Below are 24918 nucleotides of genomic sequence, written 5' to 3' on the forward strand. Positions count from 1 at the left end.
CCAGACTCTTGTTTCAGGTCTGGTCAGGCAGGCTTCCAGACCTGGGTTCAAATACTATTTAGGGTATTTAAATGACTTTGGAAGTATGTATTTATATATTTTTTTTTTGAAAAGACAAGTAGTTGAATATTGGAATGTATTTAGAAATACTCTTAGAAAGTATTTGAAAATACTCAAATACACTGACTCAAATACACTCCCCTGCATTTAATCCAGGTTTTTGAAAATAGTCTTTGAATACTTTCAAGTAGTACACTACCGGTCAAAAGTTTTAGAACACCTACTCATTCAAGGGTTTTTCTTTATTTTTACTATTTTCTACATTGTAGAATGATAGTGAAGACATCAAAACTATGAAATAACACATATGGAATCATAAAGTAACCAAAAAAGTTTTAAACAAATCAAAATATATTTTATATTTGAGATTCTTTAAATAGCCACCCTTTGCCTTGATGACAGCTTTTGCACACTCTTGGCATTCTCTCAACCAGCTTCACCTGGAATGCTTTTCCAACAGTCTTGAAGGAGTTCCCACATATGCTGAGCACTTGTTGGCTGCTTTTCCTTCACTCTGCGGTCCAACTCATCCCAAACCATCTCAATTTGGTTGAGCTCGGGGGATTGTGGAGGCCAGGTCATCTGATGCAGCACTCCATCACTCTAGTTCTTGGTAAAATAGCCCTTACACAGCCTGGAGGTGTGTTGGGTCATTGTCCTGTTGAAAAACAAATGATAGTCCCACTAAGCCCAAACCAGATGGGATGGCGTATCGCTGCAGAATGCTGTGGTAGCCATGCTGGTTAAGTGTGCCTTGAATTCTAAATAAATCACAGACAGTGTCACCAGCAAAGCACCCCCACACCATAACACCTCCTCCTCCATGCTTTATGGAGGGATATACACATGCGGAGATCATCCGTTCACCCACACCGCGTCTCACAAAGACACAGCATTTGGAACCAAAAATCTCCAATTTGGACTCCAGACTAAAGGACAAATTTCCACCGGTCTAATGTCCATTGCTCGTGTTTCTTGGCCCAAGCAAGTCTCTTCTTATTGGTGTCCTTTAGTAGTGGTTTCTTTGCAGCAATTTGACCATGAAGGCCTGATTCACACAGTCCCCTCTGAACAGTTGATGTTGAGATGTGTCTGTGACTTGAACTCTGTGAAGCATTTATTTGGGCTGCAAATTCTGAGGCTGGTAACTCTAATGAACTTATCCTCTGCAGCAGAGGTAACTCTGGGTCTTCCATTCCAGTGGTGGTCCTCATGAGAGCCAGTTTCATCATAGCGCTTGATGGCTTTTGCGACTGCACTTGAAGAAACTTTCAAACTTCTTTAAATGTTCTGTATTGACTGACCTTCATGTCTTAAAGTAATGATGGACTGTCGTTTCTCTTTGCTTATTTGAGCTGTTCTTGCCATAATATGGACTTGGTCTTTTACCAAATAGGGCTATCTTCTGTATACCCCCCTAGCTTGTCACAACACAACTGATTGACTCAAACGCATTAAGAAGGAAAGAAATTCCACAAATTAACTTTTAAGAAGGCACACCTGTTAATTGAAGTACATTCCAGGTGACTACCTAATGAAGCTGGTTGAGAGAATGCCAAGAGTGTGCAAAGTTGTCATCAAGGCAAAGGGTGGCTATTTGAAGAATCTCAAATATAAAATATATTTTGATTTGTTTAACACTTTTTTGGTTACTACATGATTCCATATGTGTTATTTCATAGTTTTGATGTCTTCACTATTATTCTACAATGTAGAAATAGTAAAAATAAAGAAAAACCCTTGAATGAGTTGGTGTTCTAAAACTTTTGACCGGTAGTGTATATAGTGGTGTCCGTGTCAAATCATCACTTTTTAGATACTGTTTTTATTCTAGTTTTTCTATTATCTTTCCTCCCCTCACTTTTCAATTTCTTTGATCCAGGGTCAGTATGGAAGAGGCAGAACTGGTAAAGGACCGACTCCAAGCAATAACGGTAAACTGATCTGGAATCAGTCTGGTCCTCTTACAGCAAATCAACTTCTGAATAATACCTGTTTCAAGTACTGTAGTAAGATTCATAACTATATTGTATCTGCAGGATAAGAGAAAAGTCCAAGAAGACATTGTTCATAAAAAGCTGGAAATAGACAAGGAAAAGTTAAAGCTTCAGCACTTAAAGGTACAGTACGATAATGTGATGAAGTGATCAAATTATAGTTTATTTTATAAATAGTCAGACCACATAATTTCAACAACATTGGATGAATTCGTAAATCAATATCTAATGACAGTGAGAATTCCAGGCATTAAAGCTTGCTGACAGTTTTATATTTTATAGTCACTGCAGTTGTGCAGTCCATTAAAAGACATATCAGCACGTAAAAAATAATATGTCAGCCATGACACTTAAGCCATAATGTTTCCTCATCTGCTTTGAACAGAAAAAGTCTCTGAGGGAGCAGTGGCTCATGGATGGAGCGAGCAACCAAAGCCCACAGCAGAGAGAAACTTTGAGGGGAGATCAACAGCAAACTAAACTCCTCCAGACCAGCATCCACAGGTACAGTAAGCCAAGACAACATACTCCATTTGTGCATGTTTATCTATGTTTATGTTTTTTTAATGTTTATGTTTATGTTTATGTTGATCTATGTTTACATTGCTGGTTTAACATGGCTGCCTGATCGAATATAGGCCTTATTATGTTGAGAAATGTTTTTAGCAAATGTTGGTTATGTGTTATATGCAAGTGCTAGTTAAGTATTATAAATCTTACTCATTTGTGCTGGTTAAGTGTTATATATCTTACTCATTTAAAACATCTGTACCACTTACAGTCAAGTGATGCTTTTAAATCAAATCAAATCAAATCAAATTGTATTGGCCACATGCGCCGAATACAACAGGTGCAGACATTACAGTGAAATGCTTACTTACAGTCCTTAACCAACAGTGCATTTATTTTTTATAAAAAAGTAAAATAAAACAACAACAAGAAAGTGTTGAGAAAAAAAGAGCAGAAGTAAAATAATATAACAGTAGGGAGGCTATACAGGGGGGTACCGGTGCAGAGTCAATGTGCGGGGGCACCGGCTAGTAGAGGTAGTTGAAGTAAATGGGGATGCCTGTTCTATTTATTTGATTTCTATGCTCAAGGGCCAGGCACTGTATCACACTGCATCAACACCCTGAAGACAACATGTATTGGACTGTCTGTGGTGAAGGGCAGTCCATCCACTGTCCAGTTAGACCTAAATCCCTTAGATGTGTACCAATTTGACCAAGTGACCGTCAGTGCGTTCCCTGAAAAGGTGCTGGTAATAAGACAGCAGCAGAGTGATCTTTAGGTCCACCAACTCCCGTAACTGAGATGGAAGTAAAAATTGTTTTTACCTAACGAAAACCACCTAGGATTGAAACATTTGTCATTATTAAAAGGTGGCATAAGGAGTGATATAGTGTTCTGGCCTTTTTTGTTTCTTTACTAAAAGAGAAGGACATCTACAAATAGACTCATTCTGCACTCCCCCTTCCACTCAATAGACACTTGTTAATATTTCACAGAGTAGGTGCCAATCTGTTAGGGTGGTACCGCTTTGGGGTTGTGCCATTTGGACTGTAGGTGTCAAAGTGGCAGGGTTGTACCAGTTGGCTGGAATGGCACAGCTTTGATGGGGTTGGCAGAGGAGGGATACCGGGGCCGTTGACCCAAAGTCTGTCTGATGCCAGCCATGATCAGTTTGCTAAGTTACACCTCTGATGAAATTACAGTCAGAACAGAAAGTTTTCAGAAGATGAGAAAACAGTCAGCTCACTGATCCGTTCCTCACCCCTACTCCGCTCGTCTATGAGGTGATATGACCTTTGACCCTTTCTGTCTGGGCTTGCAGGATTGAGAAAGAGATTGAGGCTCTGGAGAGGGAAGAGACAATGATTTCAAAAAATGAGGGCTTCATACTGAAGAGGCTGAAAGCTATCGAGAAAACACCTGAGGAGATAATAAAGGTACTTGGACAGTATGGTACTTATTGACATTGAGCTATTTCTGTCTTAGATGTTTTGCTTTGGCCATAATTAGAGTACTGTAGATGTAGATCTAACACTGTTGTATCTGAAAGTTTTATTTGAGGTTGGTGACTTTTAGTATCTTGTTTTATGTTATCTTACAGGAAGCAAAGGAGAATTTCAAAGAAGGTAAGTCCTTTTGCTAGCTTGCTGATTACGTTTCCGTGACCGAAATTATTGGCACCGTTGACAAAGATGAGCAAAAAAGACTGTACAAAATAGATAATACAAATCGTGACTTCACATTAGTGCCAATAATGACAGACAAGCTGTTGATAAGGTTATATCTGTGCAAAGCATAGTTCTGAGATATTCAGCATCACATTTTTCACATCCCAGATCTCAGATCTGTTTTTGTAGTGAATTCTTCTTTCATAACCCATATCCACACCTTAAAGGTAGCTAAAGTGCAGAGTATCAAAATCGTGAGACATTTGTAAATTTGTTTTTTAGGGGGGTGGAATCGCAGACAGAACCTTATGGCTCTGAAATGTCAATCTGGGTTCAGCCATAAGGTTCTATCTGACACCTCTGAATTAGACATGTTCAGTTTTTAAGAAAACTGTAGCTATTTGAATACATAAATGATAGAATAACACTATTTTACCAAGATAGAGTCAGAACACATAATCAAATACATAACATGTATTATGATCATCAGACGAATTACTGTCATCACTGAACAACAATGTGACAACATCATTTACTTTTAAGATTTCTGACAGTGTTGGTTTTTTGCTTGCGTGCCATTATTGCTGGCTAGACTAGCCCCCTAGTCCATACTTAGAGGGAGATGGTCCATCTGTATTTTTTCAGGCTTGTGATTGGATTGAAGCTAGAACCTTATAGTGCCAAGTTCAAATGGGTTTATGCAGATAGAACTTTCTAGTTTTGAAATGTTTTCACTTAAAGGGATTCTAAGGGATTTTGGCAGTGAGGCCCTTTATCTACTTCCCCAGAGTCAGATGAACTCGTGGATACCATTTTTATGTCTCTATGTCCAGTTTGAAGGAAGTTGCTGCTTAGCGCTAGAAGTCTCGTTATTGGGTTAAGTCTAGTTAGCGTTGGCTCACAAAACTACCTCTAACTTCCTTCATACTGGACACAGAGGCATACAAATGGTATCCACGAGTTCATCTGACTCTGGGCTATGTAGATAAAGTATAAATTTAAATTTAAAATGTTCTTATAAAAAAATCTAACTTATGAAGAACCATCTAAAGATCAATTATATGTGACTAACAAATGTTTGACAAAAATGTCAGATAGAACCTTATAGTTACAAGGTCTCAAAATATTGAGCTATATTGTATGCTCCACATATATATTAATATATTAATACAATTGCTCAGAGAAAGAGATTTTGTTTAACAAGTTTTTAAAAAACGACAAATAGGGGTCCAAATTATTGGCCTCGTTTTGACGATAATTCAGCAGCCTCTGCTGCTCTTTGGGAACGGTGCGGGTGAAGCATGCCTCTGTTTAATGCAGCGCGCCAGAATAGTTATTCCACTGTCAGAAGAAATTCCATGCATATTAATATATGTTAATTGCATGCAAATAAAGATTGCTTATCTACCACATCCACAATGGAAGCACAATCATGGCCTCGGATTCACAGGTGGAGGACTTCTGTGCCCAATCATGGCCTCGGATTCACAGGTGGAGGACTTCTGTGAGAGGTCACTGTTATGCCTGAATTCAACACAAAACAAACGAGGAAGTCTGCTGCAGTGTTGCGAGTGATTGTATGAAACCAATCGGTACGTCAAGCAAAGCTTATAACCGTGCCAGCCCGGCAGGTAGCTTAGTGGTTAAGAGCGTTGTGCCAGTAACCGAAAGGTCGCTGGTTCTAATCCCCGAGCCAACTAGGTGAAAAATCTGTCAATGTGCCCTTGAGCAAGGCACTTAACCCTAATTGCTCATGTAAGTCGCTCTGGATAAGAGCGTCTGCTAAATGACTAAAATGTAAATTATGACAACTCCATTCCTATTTCCAATTCCTGGAGGTGGAGGAAGCGGGGCTTGCGTGCACCTCCAAGGAGGAAGCAGCCCCCGAGCCCTTGGTTCGGGTAAACCCCCGAAGTGAGGGTCTGAGCAACCAGTGTGCCCTTCCACAAAAACATTGCTATGACAACAGTGCCCCGACATTTGGTTACGGCCAAACAGGATAATATGTAGCCATTGCCGGAGCTTGTCCATGTTTAATGCCCCCTCTGTTACTCCATGTTCCACGGGGTTCAAGGGGCATATTGATCTCCCCAGAGTGAGAGTAATAAGGGGGCACCCCTCCCCCATAGGTGTCTCATTACTGGGATTCATTGCTGATTCCTGCCTGTAGCTCACTAGACCCTATGAGGTATCTAGTGATGCAGGTTATGGGTTCTATAGGTGATTGGTTGTTGGTAGCAGAGTCGAGGGTTGAACCCGACAATGCTATTATCCCACACACAGTCTCTGTGGTTCCTATGAACCCCGAAATGAGCTGTCTGTCTCCAGCTCAACACTTTTAATTCCTGGGAATTAGATTCAATTACGAATTGCCCCTGTCTGTTACCATAGAATGGGTCAATTTTTCAGAGCTGTCTGTCCCATTCCCGGGTGGGTTACAAGACGCTTAGTCGCCAGTACCCATGACTGGTTGGTAGCGTAACCTCCATGATAACAGATTTTTCCCTGGGTCTATTTATAATGCATGTGGTCCTACACTGGGTGCCAGCCGGTTACCAGAACACATCTTACTGCCTAAACCAAGTGAGGCTTGTTGTGACAACAGTACCTCCAAGTGACACTGCCAATTGGGGTACGTCGCTGATCGCCGGAGCCGTTGTACCCAGAGTGGGCCAGGCTTTAAGCAAACCGTAGCACAGAAAAACACTGTTTTTTCAACCCCAGGTTCCACAGGGTTCATGGGTGTCGAAAGTGTTCTGTCTCCATCATGTAAGTTCAATTAAAAGTGTCTCTTCTCCAAATTCAGACACACGGATGTCAAAAATAACCATTCTCTCCCAGTCCACAAGGTGGCGTCTCACCCCTTCAGATGGCACTTCACGGGAGGCTCACTGTCTGCTCTGACCATTAGTTTGCATGCAGTGTCGCACTGGATCATGAGAACAGTGATGTTGGGGTACGGGCTATAATTTGTTGTGTGTGTCCTGCGCTTCTGCAGTATTATCACGTCGACTGTTCCTGAGGTCTCAGCGCTCGTTTTGAGGGAGAAAATATCCTACCTTCTCCCGAAGCAGGCTTCAAAATTGTATATCGTACACTGTAGTTGGAGGAAACATAGGAAAGTTATGCTGCTTTAAAAGTTGATCAACCTGTTATCCCACTTAAAAGACAAGCAGGAGAAAATGCCCTTTTGGTGAGATTTTTACACTTCCTAGAGAGTTCTTCTTTGTTTACGCCCATTCAGCATCGTTCATACCCTCTTAAAAATATATATAAATATATGCCATTTAGCAGACGCTTTTATCCAAAGCGACTTACAGTCATGGGTGCTTACATTTTTTTTTTGTGTGTATGGAAAGCCTTAGCCCCACCCACACATAAGCCTTAGCCCCACCCACACATGTAAAAGCATGTGAGTCAGCATGGCATTGCCCTCCAAAAAGTAGTTTCTCTACTTAAACCCAGCTAAACTCAGGGCAGCAATGTTTTTGCGAGCTGCAGCAACACTTTTCCAGTTGTCGATAGCTATACTGTATCTTTCAAAAAATCGGCGATAGCAAGTATTAGCTATATACTGACCAGGGAAGAGCCCATTCTGTTATAGACAGAAGCCTTTGACATGACAGACCAATCAGGGCTCATCTCTCTGCATGTCCAACCACGCCATTATCTCAGCCAATCATGAATAGCCAGGAAGGATCCTATCTTCCCTGTATAGCTCAGTGCTTTCTCCTTGGCTCAACTAGGCTGAGCATTTAACATTTGTATTAATATTTACAGATCCCATACAAGTTTGTAATTAATGCACATGAAAGTTCACATGTTCAAGAAGGCATTTCTGCAACAAAAAACTATTTTTTTATGGCCCTACTGTGAAGTAGGAACCAGCTTCAAACGCCTCAGATCCTGTAACCGGTCAAATGTAGGAAATGCTCAGCATTGCGAGAATACAAACTGTCGTCTGTTTTTCTCGATGAGGCCTCGGACCCTCCTTTATGCATTTACCCCCGTGGAGCTGATTCGGCCCACGTTGGGGAGGGTGCGCCTGGAGGGCTTGTCATGGATTTTTGGGTCCCTCGGCCAGAGATTTGGGGTCTGTGGCTCGTGCCCTGGTGGTGCAGTTCCTAAAGGGTGTGCGCCGTCTCAGACAGGTTTCTAAACCTATTGTGCCCACTTGGGATTTAGCTTTTGTTTTGGATGTTCTGTGTTATGCCCCCTTTTGAACCACTGGAGTCTGTGGATCTGAAGATCCTCTCCTACAAAACCTCCTTGCTAGTGGCTTTCGCCTCGGCTAAACACGTTGGGAATCTCCATGCCTTATCCGTACACCGTTCCTGTATTCAGTTCGCCCCTGGCGACTCTAAGGTGACATTGCGTCCTAATATGGCCTTCGCCCCTAAGGTCATGACTATGTCCTACAGGTTCCTAATGGTGTGCATGGCCAAAGAGCTCTATTTTCATGTCAACTAACAAATGTAAATGGCTGAAGTTTTTTAAACAGCATTGGCACTAGCATTGGAACCGGTGCTATGGTCAGATGACATGAAAATAGAGCTCTTTGGCCACGCACACCAGTAGTGGGTTTGGCGTCGAAAGAAGGATGTGATAAGCAGAAAATAACCCCATACCTACTGTAAAATGTGGTGGTTGATCTTTGATGTTATGGGGCTATTTTGCCTTCACTGGTCCTGGGGCCCTTGTTAAGGTCAACGGTATCATGAACTTTACCCAGCACCAGGATATTTTAGCCAAAAACCTAGTTGCCTCTGGCAGGAGGCTGAAACTAGGCCCAGCAAGCATCAAATTCCACAAATAAATTGTTAATTGACCACAAAATCAACATTTTGCAATAGCTATCGCAGTCTCTGGACTTGAACCCCTTTGAAAGCCTTTGATCTGAATTGAAGAGGGCAGTCCATAAGCGCACACAAAGAATATCAAGAATCTGGAAAGATTCTGTATGGAGAAATGTTCTAAGATCCATCCCAATCTGTTCTCCAATCTCATAAAACATTTCAGAAAAAGGCTCAGTGCCGTTATTCTTGAAAGGGGAGGGTGCCGGAATATTGAAAACAGGGGTGCCAATAATTTTGACCAATCTTTTTGAGAATAAATATATATATATATATATATATTTCTCTGAGCAATTGTATTAGTATAACATAATCAAATTTTCCGATTTTGTTGTGCATACAATATAGCTCAGTATTTGTATTATTTATTTTATGCAGTCTTTTTTGCTCATCTTTATCAAGGGTGCCAATAATGTCGGTCATGACTGTATTTGTTCAAACATATTAAATTATATACATAAATCATTGGCAATACAAAAATAAACATTGCTCCTTTTCTTTTGCAGAGCCAATCCATATCACCCCAGCTATTCCAGATGCCCCAAAGTCCTACAAATCTCTAATCTCAAAGAAGCAGTCCTTTGAATCTAATAAGGACACACCCAAACAAAGTAAGAAACTTCATAGTAACATTTATTACAACATTAGCATGTACTATAGATCTGACACAACCCTATTTTTATCTAACTTCAATCCAACTCTCCCTTCCTCTTCCATTCTGTCTCTCCTCCCTCTCTCCTCCTCCAGCCATGTTTGCCATGGAGATCAACGTCCAGAAGGACCGCCGTACTGGGGAGACTCAGGTCCTGTCCACATCCACCGTCACCCCCCAGGAGCTCCAGCAGAGAGGGGTCAAAGTCTATGACGACGGCCGCAAGTCTGTCTATGCCCTGCGGTCTGATGAGTCTCAGCTGGGGGATGGTTCTAACAGAGTGGACGAGCTCAGCCCTATGGAGGTGGAGGTGCTGCTCAGAGCAGCTACAGAGCAGAAGAAGTCTCAACGCAGCCCACTGGGCCACCAAGGCCATCAGGAATCAATGTCTGCATTCTCCACCCCCTGTGGAGTTCGGGGCCATCAGGGACTCAGCCCTGTGGAGGTGGAGGAGCAGCTCCGAAAGGCTACAGTGCAGAAGATGCCTCAAAGCGGGGCTTTCCCAAAAGACCACCGGGGCCACCAGGAATCAGTGCCTGCATTCTCCAACACCTGCAGCAGGAGGGCCTCAGCCCCCAACAGACCCCAACAGAGTCATGCTAAAGTCATCCACGGAACCAACGGGAACGGGTATCAGCAAGAGTCGTATAAGCGTGATGTCCTCTCCAGGAAGGAGCTCCACTATATTGATGGAGTCCACTACTCAGGGCCGGAGAGTCTTTCCTCCTCCCCTCACATTCCAGTCCGTTCTTTCATTGGCAGGCAGGACGAGGAGTACTACCAGCCAAACAACGGGTACAGCCAGAATCCTTTCACCTACGGTGTGGAGAAAGGGTTCACCACCCACGACTCCTACCATATCCCTAGAGAGAGCCAGCGAGGCGGGATGTTCTATGACTCGTTGGCTGAAATGGACCGGAAGCCGTCCCCGATCTACCAGGAAGACTCGCACTTCAGTATCCTGAACACCATGGACACGTCCGAGCCTGTCACCGCCATCTTTATGGGCTACCAGACCGCAAAGGATGACAGCGGACGTGGTCTTGGCTATGAAGGATCCATCCGGGCCGAGCTTGTCGTCATTGGCGACGAGGATGGGGTGGACAAGAGTAACCCTCAGTTCAACACCTACACCCCGGATGGCTACAACAACCGGGGCTACCATCACTGTCAACCTCAACAGAACTTAATAAAATACATGGCAGAGCCCACAGCAAATTTTAACTCAAACAATGCTTCACCGTACACAGCGTCAAAGAATTTGGTCTACCCTGGTCAACAGGCCAAAGAGGCACACTACCTGTATTCAGACGAACAGTCCGACGAGGACAGGACAGAGAAGCACTCTGCCCCAGGTATCAGAAATATAAAAAAGATTAAAAAGAGAACAAAGCCCTGCTGCACGCTCATGTAACCAACCTGCAACTGCTGACACTACTGTAACTAACAAATGTCACTTAATTTGCTTTGACTGACAGCACTTTTGAGGTCTCTCATTGGCTGGCTAGTGTGTTGAACTGTATGCTGGTTACTTGGCTTCTTCGCTGCATCAGTTTCTCCTTGTCTTAACCATTGCAACACAGACTGACCTGAAACTCTCATTCTAATCACAATTTATCACTGTATAAATACATAGTGATGTTGCGTATCCATACGAGAGCTTGTTTTGATGCTTGAAGTCAAACTCTGCCTCTCTCTAGTGGCTGAGAGGCATTCTGCCTCCCTCTAATGTCTGAGAGGCAGTTGTACTGTATCTTTGGTTCTCTTTTAAGTATTTGTTTCAACATCTAATATGAAGGATTTACCAGAATCTCATAAGCTCGAAGAACCATTTACACACGTCTGTCGGAGACAGACAGGTCGAGTGGCAAATGAGGTGAGCCCCTCCCCTCATACTAAAGAGCTACTTGCCCGCCCTCTGGTCATTCTCACCTCTCTTCCTCATGTAGAGTACTACTCTAAGCTCTCCTTAGCATGACTTTGTTTTCCTGTTCAACTGTTCGTAGGTGTGCTGTGAGGTTAGGCCACCAAGCACAGGTTTTTCAGCTTTTGTCTTCTGTGTTGGGTGACTTTACCAAAAGGAACGTTTTCGCTTTGGGTAGGAATTAGCTTTTCCGCCTTTTCTTCCCTTTGTCTCCTGTGGTGGCTACTGAGACTTGGCTAGCTTAGCTGCAAGGCTAGCTATCCTACTGACTGGTTTTTCTACCGACTGTTATTTCTACCTGGAAGGGTACAATTACTAGCTCGCTCTCTCGTTTAGCTCAACCCACTACCGTGCCGCGTTGACTAGACCGACCATCCTAGCTTTCACTGCTTATCGGTCAAGAGCCACACTTTTGTTAATCGCAAGACCAACATAGCGCTAGCTTCCTTTGGCTAACATTGTGCTAACTAGCTAGGCTACTAACCCAGGCTGTCGCTCGGGTGGCTGAGATTCTTGATGATCTTTTTGGCCTTCCTGCGACACCGGTGTCGTAGGTGTTCTGGAGGGCAGGCAGTGAGCACCCAATTGTGCATTCGGCTGAGCGTACCACGCTTGTAGAGCCTTGCAATCATTGTAGGGATTTTCCTGCTAACACCCACCATCGGAGAGTGCGCAGAGTAGCACAATGTGGTTTGTCTTCCACACCGACCCCATAGTGATGAGCTTTGAGGGCACTATGGTGTTGAACGCTGAGCTGTAGTCAATGAATAGCATTCTCACGTAGGTGTTCCTTTCGTCCAGGTGGGAAAGGGCAGTGTGGAGTGCAATAGAGATTGCATCATCTGTGGATCTTTTGGGGCGGTATGCAAATTGGAGTGGGGTCTAGGGTTTCTGGGATAATGGTGTTGATGTGAGCCATGACCAGCCTTTCAAAGCACTTCATGGCTACAGACGTGAGTGCTACGGGTCTGTAGTCATTTAGGCAAGTTACCTTCGTGTTCTTGGGCACAGGGACTATGGTGGTCTGCTTGAAACATGTTGGGATTACAGACTCAGTCAGGGACAGGTTGAAAATGTCAGTGAAAACACTTCCCAGTTGGTAAGCGCATGCTCGGAGTACACATCCTGGTAATCCGTCTGGCCCTGCGGCCTTGTGAATGTTGACCTGTTTAAAGGTCTTACGTACATCGGCTACGGAGAGCGTGATCACACAGTCGTCCGGAACAGCTGATGCTCTCATGCATGCTTCAGTGTTGCTTGCCTCGAAGCAAGTCTAGTTTTTCGGAACGGGTCTCTATATTTTGTACATTTATTTATGCATAGCGGGTCTGGGTGGGAAAGCCCCAGGTCCATTTCGGAATGAGTCCAACTTTTTGGACCTGTGAAGACCTCTAACCAGAGGTATGGCTACTTCTTGGGCGCTGTTCAAGGGCATCTCCTTACAGGAGATTTGCGATGCAGCTCGTTGGGCATCCCTTCATCTTTAGTATGAGGGAAGGGGCTCACCTCATTCACCACTCGACCTGTCTCTCTCCGACAGACATGTTTGATTGGTTCTTAGAGCTGATGAGATTCTGCTGAATCCATCATGTGAGATATCTCAGTCATAATATCAGAGAACCGGGGTTACGCAAGTAACCTTATGTTTCCTACGTGAGGCCAAATGGTCTTTGACTGCTTGTATAATATGTAAAATATGATTTGATATTTTTTTGTTTATTCCTTTTGGGTAACAAAGATAAAATTGACTTTTTTACTGACATATTGTAAATCACTAGTGTGAACGTACATTGCAAATCAAATTACGCTCTGACTAAATAATTGTTTTGTACTAACTTAATATTAATTATTTGTGTGTGTGTTTTCTAGAATCTCTTTTCTACATTACAATGCTGGTATGCCATGACTGTCCTCTGTATACTTACAGTAGTATGCATGATTGCTTGCCCTGTAACTTAAACAATAATGTACTCATTATTAGCTGGCTTACTCCTCTTGTGTAACAATGATCTGTTTGATTGTGTGAGTACATGGGTGTGTGCATATAGTGTGTGTGTGTATGTGTGTGTGTGTGCTGCTGAACTATTTTGTGCATATTTCAATGTTTGCTTTATTTATCATTAATGCATGTCACCACACAGAGACTACACACACACAAACAAACACAACCATGTGTCCAATAACACTCTCACCCTCTGTCACCTTTCATAATCTTTCTGAGCACACAGACGGACAGTGGACGGTCTGGACCTTAATGGTCTTAACAGTCCAGACATCAATCAGATCATTAGACACGGATGTCTCCCGAACTAATAGGCTTTTGACACATAACTGAGGACATACACCAATCTTAGCTCACAAGTCTTGTGGTTGGTTCAGACAGTCCTTTTCCTAACAACTGTGTCTGCTTGGTGAGTAGGCTATGGGAAGGTGGGTATTACCAAACTTCACAGAAAGAGCTGGGGTGCGTTCAGTTCGCTTCAATGTTTACTACGTTGCTTGACCGTGTGGTCAATATGCCCCACCATTTGGTATCACAACCTTTTTTAACTGGACTCTTCTACCATTTCTGTTGAATTCAACGTTGCACACCATTCTGTCGAACTGAACACAACCCTGTCCCATATTTTTGTCATGAGGTTATTTTCAGGAGTCACATTAATAGAAACATAGCACAACTAATCTGAATTAGTCCTAATTGATGTGATATGAGGTGATATGGTAAATGTGTGTCATTTTCTCTTACATTCCCCACAGCTTCAATTACAAGCATGGAGAAACCTGAACAGTTTGTGTAAAAATACACCATGCAAGACTCAGCAACCCTACAAGTTCCATGAGAAGAAGAAAATCAACTTTGCACAAAACATTCAACTAACAGCAAAAAGGGCACTTCTGTAATGCCATCAGTAGCTAAAACCAGAGCCTTGTATTTGGATAATTCTCAAAATATTCTCAATATATTGTCAATATAAGGATGTGGCTAATACTCTCATAATGTTTCCTTACACAGCTGAAAACTGACCAATGATGTCATTTAGAGAGAAAGAAACCACCCGAAAAGTAGACTTTTGAAATTAATCTCTGATCTTAAATGTTAAATCTGCTCAATGTTCCTGAAGATATAAGTGCCTCTGATGTTTACTGTACTCTCTAGCCTTTGGTGCTGCTGTCAGCTACTAGTCAGCACTTTTGATATGCTAATAAACCTTTATGGAGTGCCTCAATATTATATGCTGTTGAAACTGTAACATGGGAGCATATTTGTAAAAGATAATCATGCTAACAAAATAATAAAAAAGCAAATTGTCATACATCTGGGTGTTTTACTGTTGTTATATTACAAAGGCAATGAAATTGAGCTTTTCTTAAGTCACTTGATATAGGCTTAGATTTAATTAGAATGTGGTTATAATGTGACATTAACTTTAAGCATAAGGGGAGGACGCTATGGGTATATGTCAATATCCATTTTAAAATACTGTACAGAAATCTAGAATTACTTTTAGTACCCCACTGTTTCTTACTGACCAATATAATTATCTTCACTGATCTTATAGAGGAAAGATAAAATGTGATGCTAGAGAAAATCCATATTCATGAAATTTAGTGACTCTTCTACCATTCAAAATCCCTGACAGGAGTAGCTAACAGCTAGCAGTGTAGGAGGCTGTGTGGGGGAGTAGCTAACAGCTAGCAGTGTAGGAGGCTGTGTGGGGGAGTAGCTAACAGCTAGCTGTGTAGGAGGCTGTGTGGGGGAGTAGCTAACAGCTAGCTGTGTAGGAGGCTGTGTGGGGGAGTCTTTGTATTCATCCCAGCTGTTGGTGACATGCTTGTAATACCACATCAAATAGTATGTGTTTGTAACAACTGTCACCAAAACTGCTGTTTTGTGATTGGCTGATTCCCACGCACCCGATTTGTGTCGCTGCCTGCCGCTGTGGCATGTGTGTGTGTGTGTGTGTCAGACATATACAGACAAGCACACTCCACTTCATCACTCCACCACTGGACCAGCCAAAACCTGAATCACTGTGGAAAGACCCGGAGAGGTAAGAGAGCAGCAACACAACACTCACTTTGTTTCCATGACATTTGGTCATGACCTAGTTATTCAGCATCAGGCTGATAATCATTACAGGCACTTTAGAGACAGTGACCAAAGTAGGAAGTTCACTAAATTGCTTCGCACTTTACAGTTTTCTAGAAATGGTTAACAGTTCAGAGTATTGAGTAAATACTGCTCGGACAGTGTTCTGAAAGGTAAAAAGAGTGATAAGGAGTAATAGAGACAAAGAGAAACAGGGAAACAGAGAGAAAAAATGAAAGATACAGAGAGACAAATTGAGAGAGAAAGAGAGGGAGAGAGAGCTACGCTTAAACAAAATACGTTGTGTTATTGATATTTGGTTGATTCTGTTCTTGCTGTGGCTTCAGTGTGTGGGTGAAGTGGATAGAAAAAATCTCTGCTCCAGTGAGCCAGCTGAGCTGAGGAGAAAATACAAGACGGTGGATTAAACTGTAGAAACACTCACAGCAGCACTGTGCTTTCCTGCACACACTGGAGAGGTTGTCAAGTGTATAATTGGTTTAAATTATTTATTAGTTTTATAGGTTTTATTGCTGGATGGATGGCTGAGCAAAGTTGTTTAGAGTTGAGGAAGAGCTTTTGAAAGCTACTCTGACATACAGTTTCAGGTATTTTGTACAGCTGGAATGCACCCTGGAACCCAAAAGGTCAGAGTTTACAGGCCATTCTCATTACAAAAGATAGGGATATATAAAGGGTATATCATTTTAACCAATTTGGGCCACTAGAACTAACTGTGTGTTGTATTTATTTTTTGTAGGTATGTGGTAGATATGGTGGTTTATGGGGTTATCTTCCTATTTTAATTAATTAACACCTTTAATGGTAGACATACTGTGTGTGTGCCAAACTGAATGTCTCGTTTATCACAAAGTGTCTAAAGTGAACAATTGATCCCAAACATTGGGCACAGAACAGAATCCACCTCACTTAAAAATCCATAATTTATCCAGATTTGAATGGCTTTTTAATGGCAGTGAGTCAAATGTGTCTAGGGGTTAGTCTTAAATACATGTCATCACCCGAGGCTTCACTGGCACCACTCAGCTCTGGCTTATCTTTGAAACAGCTGAAGCGGATTTCTCATGGAAAGATTTACAGATGTTCTAATTCTCCACTTGTAGCCACAGCATGTTAATACTACAACCCAGCCAGACCAACACATGACCTTAGGGGTCATAGGAACGAAATGTATGGACAAAACCAGACAGAGATGGTTCACTCACATTTCAGAGAAAGAGTTTAGATAAGGTAAACATTGAAAAAAGTTGTCAGCTAAGGTATAAGACTAAGCCCTTTACAGAACAAAATTATTGGACCACAATAAATAATCAATCAGTGAGCTTATGATTCTGAGAGCAACAGTGACCTTGGTCATGGAGATCGACAGTGTTTTAAAATGTGCGTGGGCAAAATCAAACGCTCAATAGCTGGTCCTTGAAAGAGATGGAGCCTGGGGGCGATAGCTGGATGCTGCAGAAGTCGATGCATGCGCGCTCAACGTATCTATCTGTATGGGGACTGGGGAGGATGCTGCGAGAGAAGAGCGGTGAGTCGCGTGCGATGCAATGCATTTCAGTGGCGTTTATGCCAATACTTATCGCATCTGCTCTAGTTAACTTCAGACAAATGTGCCATGCAGATCGATCATTCCAACCGAAACCCACCACACACACCCACAGAAACGCAAATATGTTCCCGCTCCAAATCAAACCTGAATTACTCGCGACGGGTGGCCGCATGGTTGAGTTCTCCACTTGTCAGTGTAGTTCAAATAATATGTAGGCGCCTCGGTAAATTGGAGATGATATCCTTCTGGTTGCTCTGTTGGAGACTGCTGGTAGGTACCAGATATGTTATGCTATCCACATATGCTGCATCTGTTCGCCATGGACAGTTTTATTTTTTATTGGCAGCATGCTCAAGGCTTGGATGGGTACATGAACCGCATGAATTTTGCTTGATATGTGAGCTTATCTATCACGATTCTGGGCATTTGTCTGCCTTTACTATCTATCTACATTCCCGTTGCAGAATGGTTGAAATGTCTGTAATTTGCGCAGTGGGGTATCCAAGCATTTTGCGCGTGACTTTTGGAGCTGACATCCTAAATATTCTCGGTCCTCAGCCATTTGACAGGTGGTTTGCCTTTATGAAAATGAAAATAGTAACTTTACGTTAAGATATTTTACACATTTATTGTCAGCAAAGCATTCATTCTGTTAAATATATTTTCTCTCACATCCTATCACTGCCAATGATGGCTATTTTTCCCATTGGTTGGGTATCCTAGGAAAATGTTGAACAGGTTATTCAGAGTACATCAGCTTTTGATGTAACAAGGGAGAGGATGTTGGGGGGGGATCTCCTTATACTCATCAATCAAGTCATCTTTTAGTTGGATTTTCAACCCCCCACATAACAGGAGAACTGAGGGATCTCATCTTGCTATAACCTGTTGATTTCATCTTTGTTGTGTCTGCAGATAATCAAAGGCTGTGCATAGAGAAGATTCCATGTTCCTATCAGTTGTGATGTGTAGCCTACAGGTTCATATCATGGGCCTTGTGGTCATGATATAACAGTACACATGACATGGACATACAAAGATACATGGCTGTGAAGGTGAAATGAGTTGCCAGGCCTGTTGTTTTTTGACTGACTGCAAAGCAATCAAAGAACCATGTTTTCCTCGTTTTTTCGACCATACTGTACAACATTCATAATTATTAATGGATATTCAGTAAAATGTACATTTATTGATGGTGTGTGTATAGCTTAGGCTATGCTAATTTTCAACATCTGTCCCTGCTGTATCTTTCAAGATAAATCTGGTCCATCTGATAAATCAAGGCATTATGGTAATGGTAGAGAGCTGTACATTTAACAAAGCTCTATGTACATGTAATTTGACCCAGAGGATGAAAGATACGAAAAAGCATCTCTTACACTATACAAGCTGTCCCCAGGAGGGCTTGGATTTTCATATCAGCAAGTTTCTAGGCAACCGTTCCAAAGCTACAGTATATTTATATACAGTATGTTGGCTCGAGAATATGAGATTCACATCAAGTGGACTTGATCTTCAACCATAAAGCAGTCAGGGACACCAGTACAGTGCCTTGCCAAAGTATTCAACCCCCTTGGCGTTTTCCCTATTTTGTTGCATTACAACCTGTAATTTAAATGGATTTTTATTTGGATTTCATGTAATGGACATACACAAAATAGTCCAAATTGGTGAAGTGAAAAAAAGAATGTGTTAAAAAAGAATAAAAAAAATACATTATGGAAAAGTGGTGCGTGCATATGTATTCACCCCCTTTGCTATGAAACCCCTAAATAACATCTGGTGCACCCAATTACCTTCAGAAGTCACATAATTAGTTAAATAAAGTCCACCTGTGTGCAATCTAAATGTCACATGATCTGTCACATGATCTCAGTATATATACACCTGTTCTGAAGGGCCCCAGAGTCTGCAACACCACTAAGCAACGGGCACCACCAAGCAAGCGGCACCATGAAGACCAAGGAGCTCTCCAAACAGGTCAGGGACAAAGTTGTGGAGAAGTACAGATCAGGGTTGGGTTATAAAAAAATATCTGAAACTTTTAACATCCCACGGAGAACCATTAAATCCATTATAAAAACAATTGAAAGAATATGGCACCACAACAAACCTGCCAAGAGAGGGCCGCCCACTAAAACTCACAGACCAGGCAAGGAGGGCATTAATCAGAGAGGCAACAAAGAGACCAAAGATAACCCTGAAGGAGCAGCAAAGCTCCACAGCGGAGATTGGAGTATCTGTCCATAGGACCACTTTAAGCCGTACACTCCACAGAACTGGGCTTTACAGAAGAGTGGCCAGAAAAAAGCCATTGCTTAAAGAAAAAAAGAAGCAAACACGTTGGTGTTCGCCAAAAGGCATGTGGTAGACTCCCCAAACATATGGAAGAAGGTACTCTGGTCAGATGAGACTAAAATTGAGCTTTTTGGCCATCAAGGAAAACGCTATGTCTGGCGCAAACCCAACACCTCTCATCACCCTGAGAACACCATCCCCACAGTGAAGCATGGTGGTGGCAGTATCATGCTGTGGGGAAGTTTTTCATCGGCAGGGACTAGGAAACTGGTCAGAATTGAAGGAATGATGGATGGCGCTAAATACAGGGAAATTCTTGAGCGAAACCTGTTTCAGTCTTCCAGAGATTTGAGACTGGGACGGAGGTTCACCTTCCAGCAGGACAATGACCCTAAGCATACTGCTAAAGCAACACTCGAGTGGTTTAAGGGGAAACATTTAAATGTCTTGGAATGGCCTAGTGAAAGCCCAGACCTCAATCCAATTGAGAATCTTGGTATGACTTAAAGATTGCTGTACAGCAGCGGAACCCATCCAACTTGAAGGAGCTGGAGCAGTTTTGCCCTGAAGAATGGGCAAAAATCCCAGTTGCTAGTTGTGCCAAGCTTATAGAGACATACCCCAAGAGACTTGCAGCTGTAATTGCTGCAAAAGGTGTCTCTACAAAGTATTCACTTTGGGGGTTGAATAGTTATACACGCTCAAGTTTTCAGTTTTTTAGTCTTATTTCTTGTTTGTTTCACCCCAAAAAATATTTTGCATCTTCAAAATGGTAGGCATGTTGTGTAAATCAAATGATACAACCCCCCCCCAAAATCCATTTTAATTCCAGGTTGTAAGGCAACAAAATAGGAAAAATGCCAAGGGGGGTGAATACTTTCACAAGCCACTGTAGATGTGCTTGACAGCAATTAGGGACGAATAGCATGTATGGTGCTGCACTGGAGATTGGAGAAGCAAAACCACGTTAAGAGCTTCCCACTGGAAACTATACAGGCAGTACTCTACTCCAACGATCTACTATAAGATTGCTACCACATTATAGATAAATGACTGGTACAGGTTGAATCCAGGTCTTAGTATAGGGTTGTGGATGGAGGCTGGGCTGGATGCCCTGAGGGCTCGAATGTACTGATTTCCTGTTCTGTAGTACCAGGACCTGATGTTCAAACGCTATGGGGAACACAACCGAAATGGCGGGGGCGAGGTATTTAGTCCTTACATAATGGATCCAATTTGTTCTTTCAGATGGGTTTATTCCGTTCTCTGCCAAACACCATTACAGTCACAGTATGCAGGTCCACATGTGCGCAAACAAACACACACACACACACACACATACACACAACGCTGTAATTGTATGTATTTTTTTCTCTCCAGATAAAGCAACAGTTGATTCTTTGCAGATATGTGGTCTCCAAGCTTTCACATAACTTAAGCAATATACACGCTATGAAGCTTGACTTTAAAAATAAGTGCTGTCAACTGGTGGACAGTAGCCCATGCCAACTTCAATGGTGTGAATTGGCAGTATGGGTGTGTGGGTGTATTCAACATGCAATACATGTTGTCTTAGCAATATGTACTGTATGTTGGTCAGGGCTATTGTGTGGGGGGGTTTCTGCATAGGCTGAATTGTGTGTATTTGCTTACCTCCCCTCATCAAGAAGTCAGTTTCAGGCATCCCAGGCTGTGTCATTACAGGCCGTGACCGGAAGTCCCATAGGGCGCTGCACAATCATCCAGGTTAGGGGAGGGTTTGTCAGGGGGGGGCTTTACTTGGCTCATTGTGCTCTAGCGACTCCTTGTGGTGGGCCGGGCACCTGCAGGCTGACTTCGGTCGTCAGTTGAACAGTGTTTCTTCTGACACATTGGTGCAGCTGGCTTCCGGGTTAAGCGAGCAAGTGTTAAGAAGCGCGGTTTGGTGGTCATATTTCAGAGGACTCGACCTTTGCCTCTCCCGAGCCCATTGGGGAGTTGCAGCGATGAGGCAAGATTGTAATCATGAAATTGGGGAGAAAAAAGCGGGGTAAAATAAATGATAATAAGAAGTCAGTTTCAATCACATGTAAACTGAAATTAAGGGTCACAGAAAATGGTCTGTGCACCATATTTCATAGCATGCATGTTTTGCATGAAAACCTCATCCAAATGTTCATCTAAAGACACCAATCTCCCATCACCAAGCCATTTTTTTTTTTTTTTACATGTTTGTCAGCAGCATATTCGTTGACATCCACGTGTTATCCCTTGCAGAATCACATGCTTGGCTGTGAAACTAAGGAAATCATGCTAACCCACTTAGAGCAATGCCATGCTTGGTTTGCAGCATGTCTCATCATGACTTATGCTATCAAAAGATTTCCTCCCACCCTCGGTGAGCACCAGCGTGAAGATGATGTTTTGATGAAATGAAAGTGGCATGGTGAAACCCTGGTGTGTCATATCACAGAGAACCAAAGTCATAACCTGTTAACCAATTTCTAATTGTGAGTGTTGAAGGTTATACTACCAAGAAGGAGAAATTATCTTTGAAGAGTTTATTTCCAAAACGCTATATCCACCAATCAGAAATTAATGTTTATGGGTACCTTTATATGTGTGTAAAATAGTACTGCCCACTGGGCACACACTGGTTGAATCAATGTTGTTTCCACGTAATGTCAATGAAATTACGTTGAACCAACATGGAATAGATGTTGAATTGACGTCTGTGCCCAGTGGGTGTCCTCAGATTTTTCATTTATAGCTTTTAGAAGTGCATTGCAATTGGTTTTGTTGCAAAACTCTATATATCCATTGTTTAGCTGGAATGGAATGTTCATATACTGTATATTTAACATATAAATTCAACATCATAAATCTAGCCTCATGTTTGGTTAGAGTTAGTCCTCCTCCCAAATGACACCCTACTCCAAATATAGTGCACTGCTTCTGACCAGAATCCAGATCTCATATTACTGTATTGATAAAAATATATATATATAAATATATATATATATATATATATATATATATATATATATATATACACTTAAGGTCAAAAGTTTGACCTGCAGCAGGCTGGGAAGACTGAATCTGTAATAGGTAAGCAGCTTGGTTTGAAGAAATCAACTGTGGGAGCAATTATTAGGAAATGGAAGACATACAAGACCACTGATAATCTCCCTCGAGCTGGGGCTCCACGCAAGATCTCACCCTGTGGGGTCAAAATGATCACAAGAGAGAGCTGGGACCAAAGTAACAAAGCCTACCATCAGTAACACACTACGCCGCCAGGGACTCAAATCCTGCAGTGCCAGACGTGTTCCCCTGCTTAAGCCAGTACATGTCCAGGCCCGTCTGAAGTTTGCTAGAGTGCATTTGGATGATCCAGAAGAGGATTGGGAGAATGTCATATGGTCAGATGAAACCAAAATAGAACTTTTTGGTAAAAACTCAACTCGTCGTTTTTGGAGGACAAAGAATGTTGAGTTGCATCCAAAGAACACCATACCTACTGTGAAGCATGGGGGTGGAAACATCATGCTTTGGGGCTGTTTTTCTGCAAAGGGACCAGGACGACTGATCCGTGTAAAGGAAAGAATGAATGGGGCCATGTATCGTGAGATTTTGAGTGAAAACCTCCTTCCATCAGCAAGGGCATTGAAGATGAAACGTGGCTGGGTCTTTCAGCATGAGCTATTTTCAGGTCTCTCCAGAGATGTTCGATCGGGTTCAAGTCCGGGCTCTGGCTGGGCCACTCAAGGACATTCAGAGACTTGTCCCGAAGCCACTCCTGCATTGTCTTGGCTGTGTGCTTAGGGTCGTTGTCCTGTTGGAAGGTGAACCTTCGCCCCAATCTGAGTTCCTGAGCGCTCTGGAGCAGGTTTTCATCAAGGATCTCTCTGTCCTGACTAGTCTCCCAGTCCCTGCCGCTGAAAAACATCCCCACAGCATGATGCTGCCACCACCATGCTTCACCTTAGGGATGGTGCCAGGTTTCCTCCAGACGTTACGTTTGGCATTCAGGCTAAAGAGTTCAGTCTTGGTTTCATCAGACCAGAGCATCTTGTTTCTCATGTTCTGAATGTCTTTCGGTGCCTTTTGGCAAACTCCAAGCGGGATGTCATGTGCCTTTTACTGAGGAGTGTCTTCCGTCTGGCCACTCTACCATAAAAGCCTGATTGGTGGAGTGCTGCAGAGATGGTTGTCCTTCTGGAAGGTTCTCCCATCTCCACATAGGAAGTCTAGAGCTCTGTAAGAGTGACCATCGGGTTCTTGTCACCTCCCTGACCAAGGCCCTTCTCCCCTGACTGCTCAGTTTGGCCGGGCGGCCTGCTCTAGGAAGAGTCTTGGTGGTTCCAAACTTCTTCCATTTAAGAATGATGGAGGCCATTGTGTTCTTGGGGTCCTTCAATGCTGCAGAAATGTTTTGGTACCCTTCCTCAGATCTGTGCCTCAACACAATCCTGTCTTGGAGCTCTACGGACAATTCCTTCGAGCTCATGGCTTGGTTTTTGCTATGACATGCACTGTCAACTGTGGGACCTTATATAGACAGGTATGTGTCTTTCCAGATCATGTCCAATCAATTTAATTTACCACTGGTGGACTCCAATCAAGTTGTAGAAACATCTCAAGGATGACCAATGGAAACAGGATGCACTTGAGCTCAATTTCGAGTCTCATAGCAAAGGGTCTGAATACTTATGTAAATTAGGTATTTCCGATTTTAATACATTTGCTAAAATGTCTAAAAACCTGTTTTTGCTTTGTCATTATGGGGTATTGTGTGTAGATTGTTGAGGATTTTAATTTATTTAATCTATTTTAGAATAAGGCTGTAATGTAACAAAATGTGGAAAAAGTCAAAGGGTCTGAATACTTTCCGAAGGCACTGTATATATATATATATATATATATATATATATATATATAGTAAGGTGGATATATCTCATTTTGCAACAAAATGTGATCGTTTGCCTCTCTGAAATGAAACCATCTAGTTATAGGTTTCAAAGAAATTCATGTCTGTCATTTAACAACCCGATGCCATGATTTGATGGGTGAAAAAAAAACGCACCAATCTATTTAATAAGTTATTTAATCAAAAGGTTAATTTACCAACATTTCTGAAAATTGATATATAGCATTTTGGAATGAAACTCTTAATTTTGACACAGAACTGAGGGTTCTGGCTGGTATAAGGGGTTCATTATTTGAGATGCAATATCTAATGAATTCCACTCACCACCACACTTCATTAAAAGAGCCATTGAAGGAAGAAAAATATTAGAAATACCTCATACCAA

At 42.3% G+C, this 24918-nt stretch overlaps 1 protein-coding gene across 1 annotated transcript; it reads left to right on the forward strand.

Moving 5' to 3' along the window:
• Positions 1-1949: 1949 nt before the first annotated feature.
• On the forward strand, positions 1950-11156 carry LOC311150481 (palmdelphin-like; the record flags this gene model as incomplete). The annotated part of the gene is made up of 7 exons (XM_084187979.1): positions 1950-1967; positions 2100-2180; positions 2443-2561; positions 3892-4006; positions 4171-4195; positions 9597-9701; positions 9838-11156. The coding sequence occupies 7 exons, from the start codon at positions 1950-1952 to the stop codon at positions 11154-11156; spliced, it is 1782 nt and encodes a 593-aa protein (XP_084044105.1).
• Positions 11157-24918: the final 13762 nt, after the last annotated feature.

The sequence above is a fragment of the Coregonus lavaretus genome (genome assembly GCF_964263955.1).
Source record: "Coregonus lavaretus genome assembly, chromosome: 23".
In the NCBI taxonomy this organism is placed as follows: Eukaryota; Metazoa; Chordata; class Actinopteri; order Salmoniformes; family Salmonidae; genus Coregonus; species Coregonus lavaretus.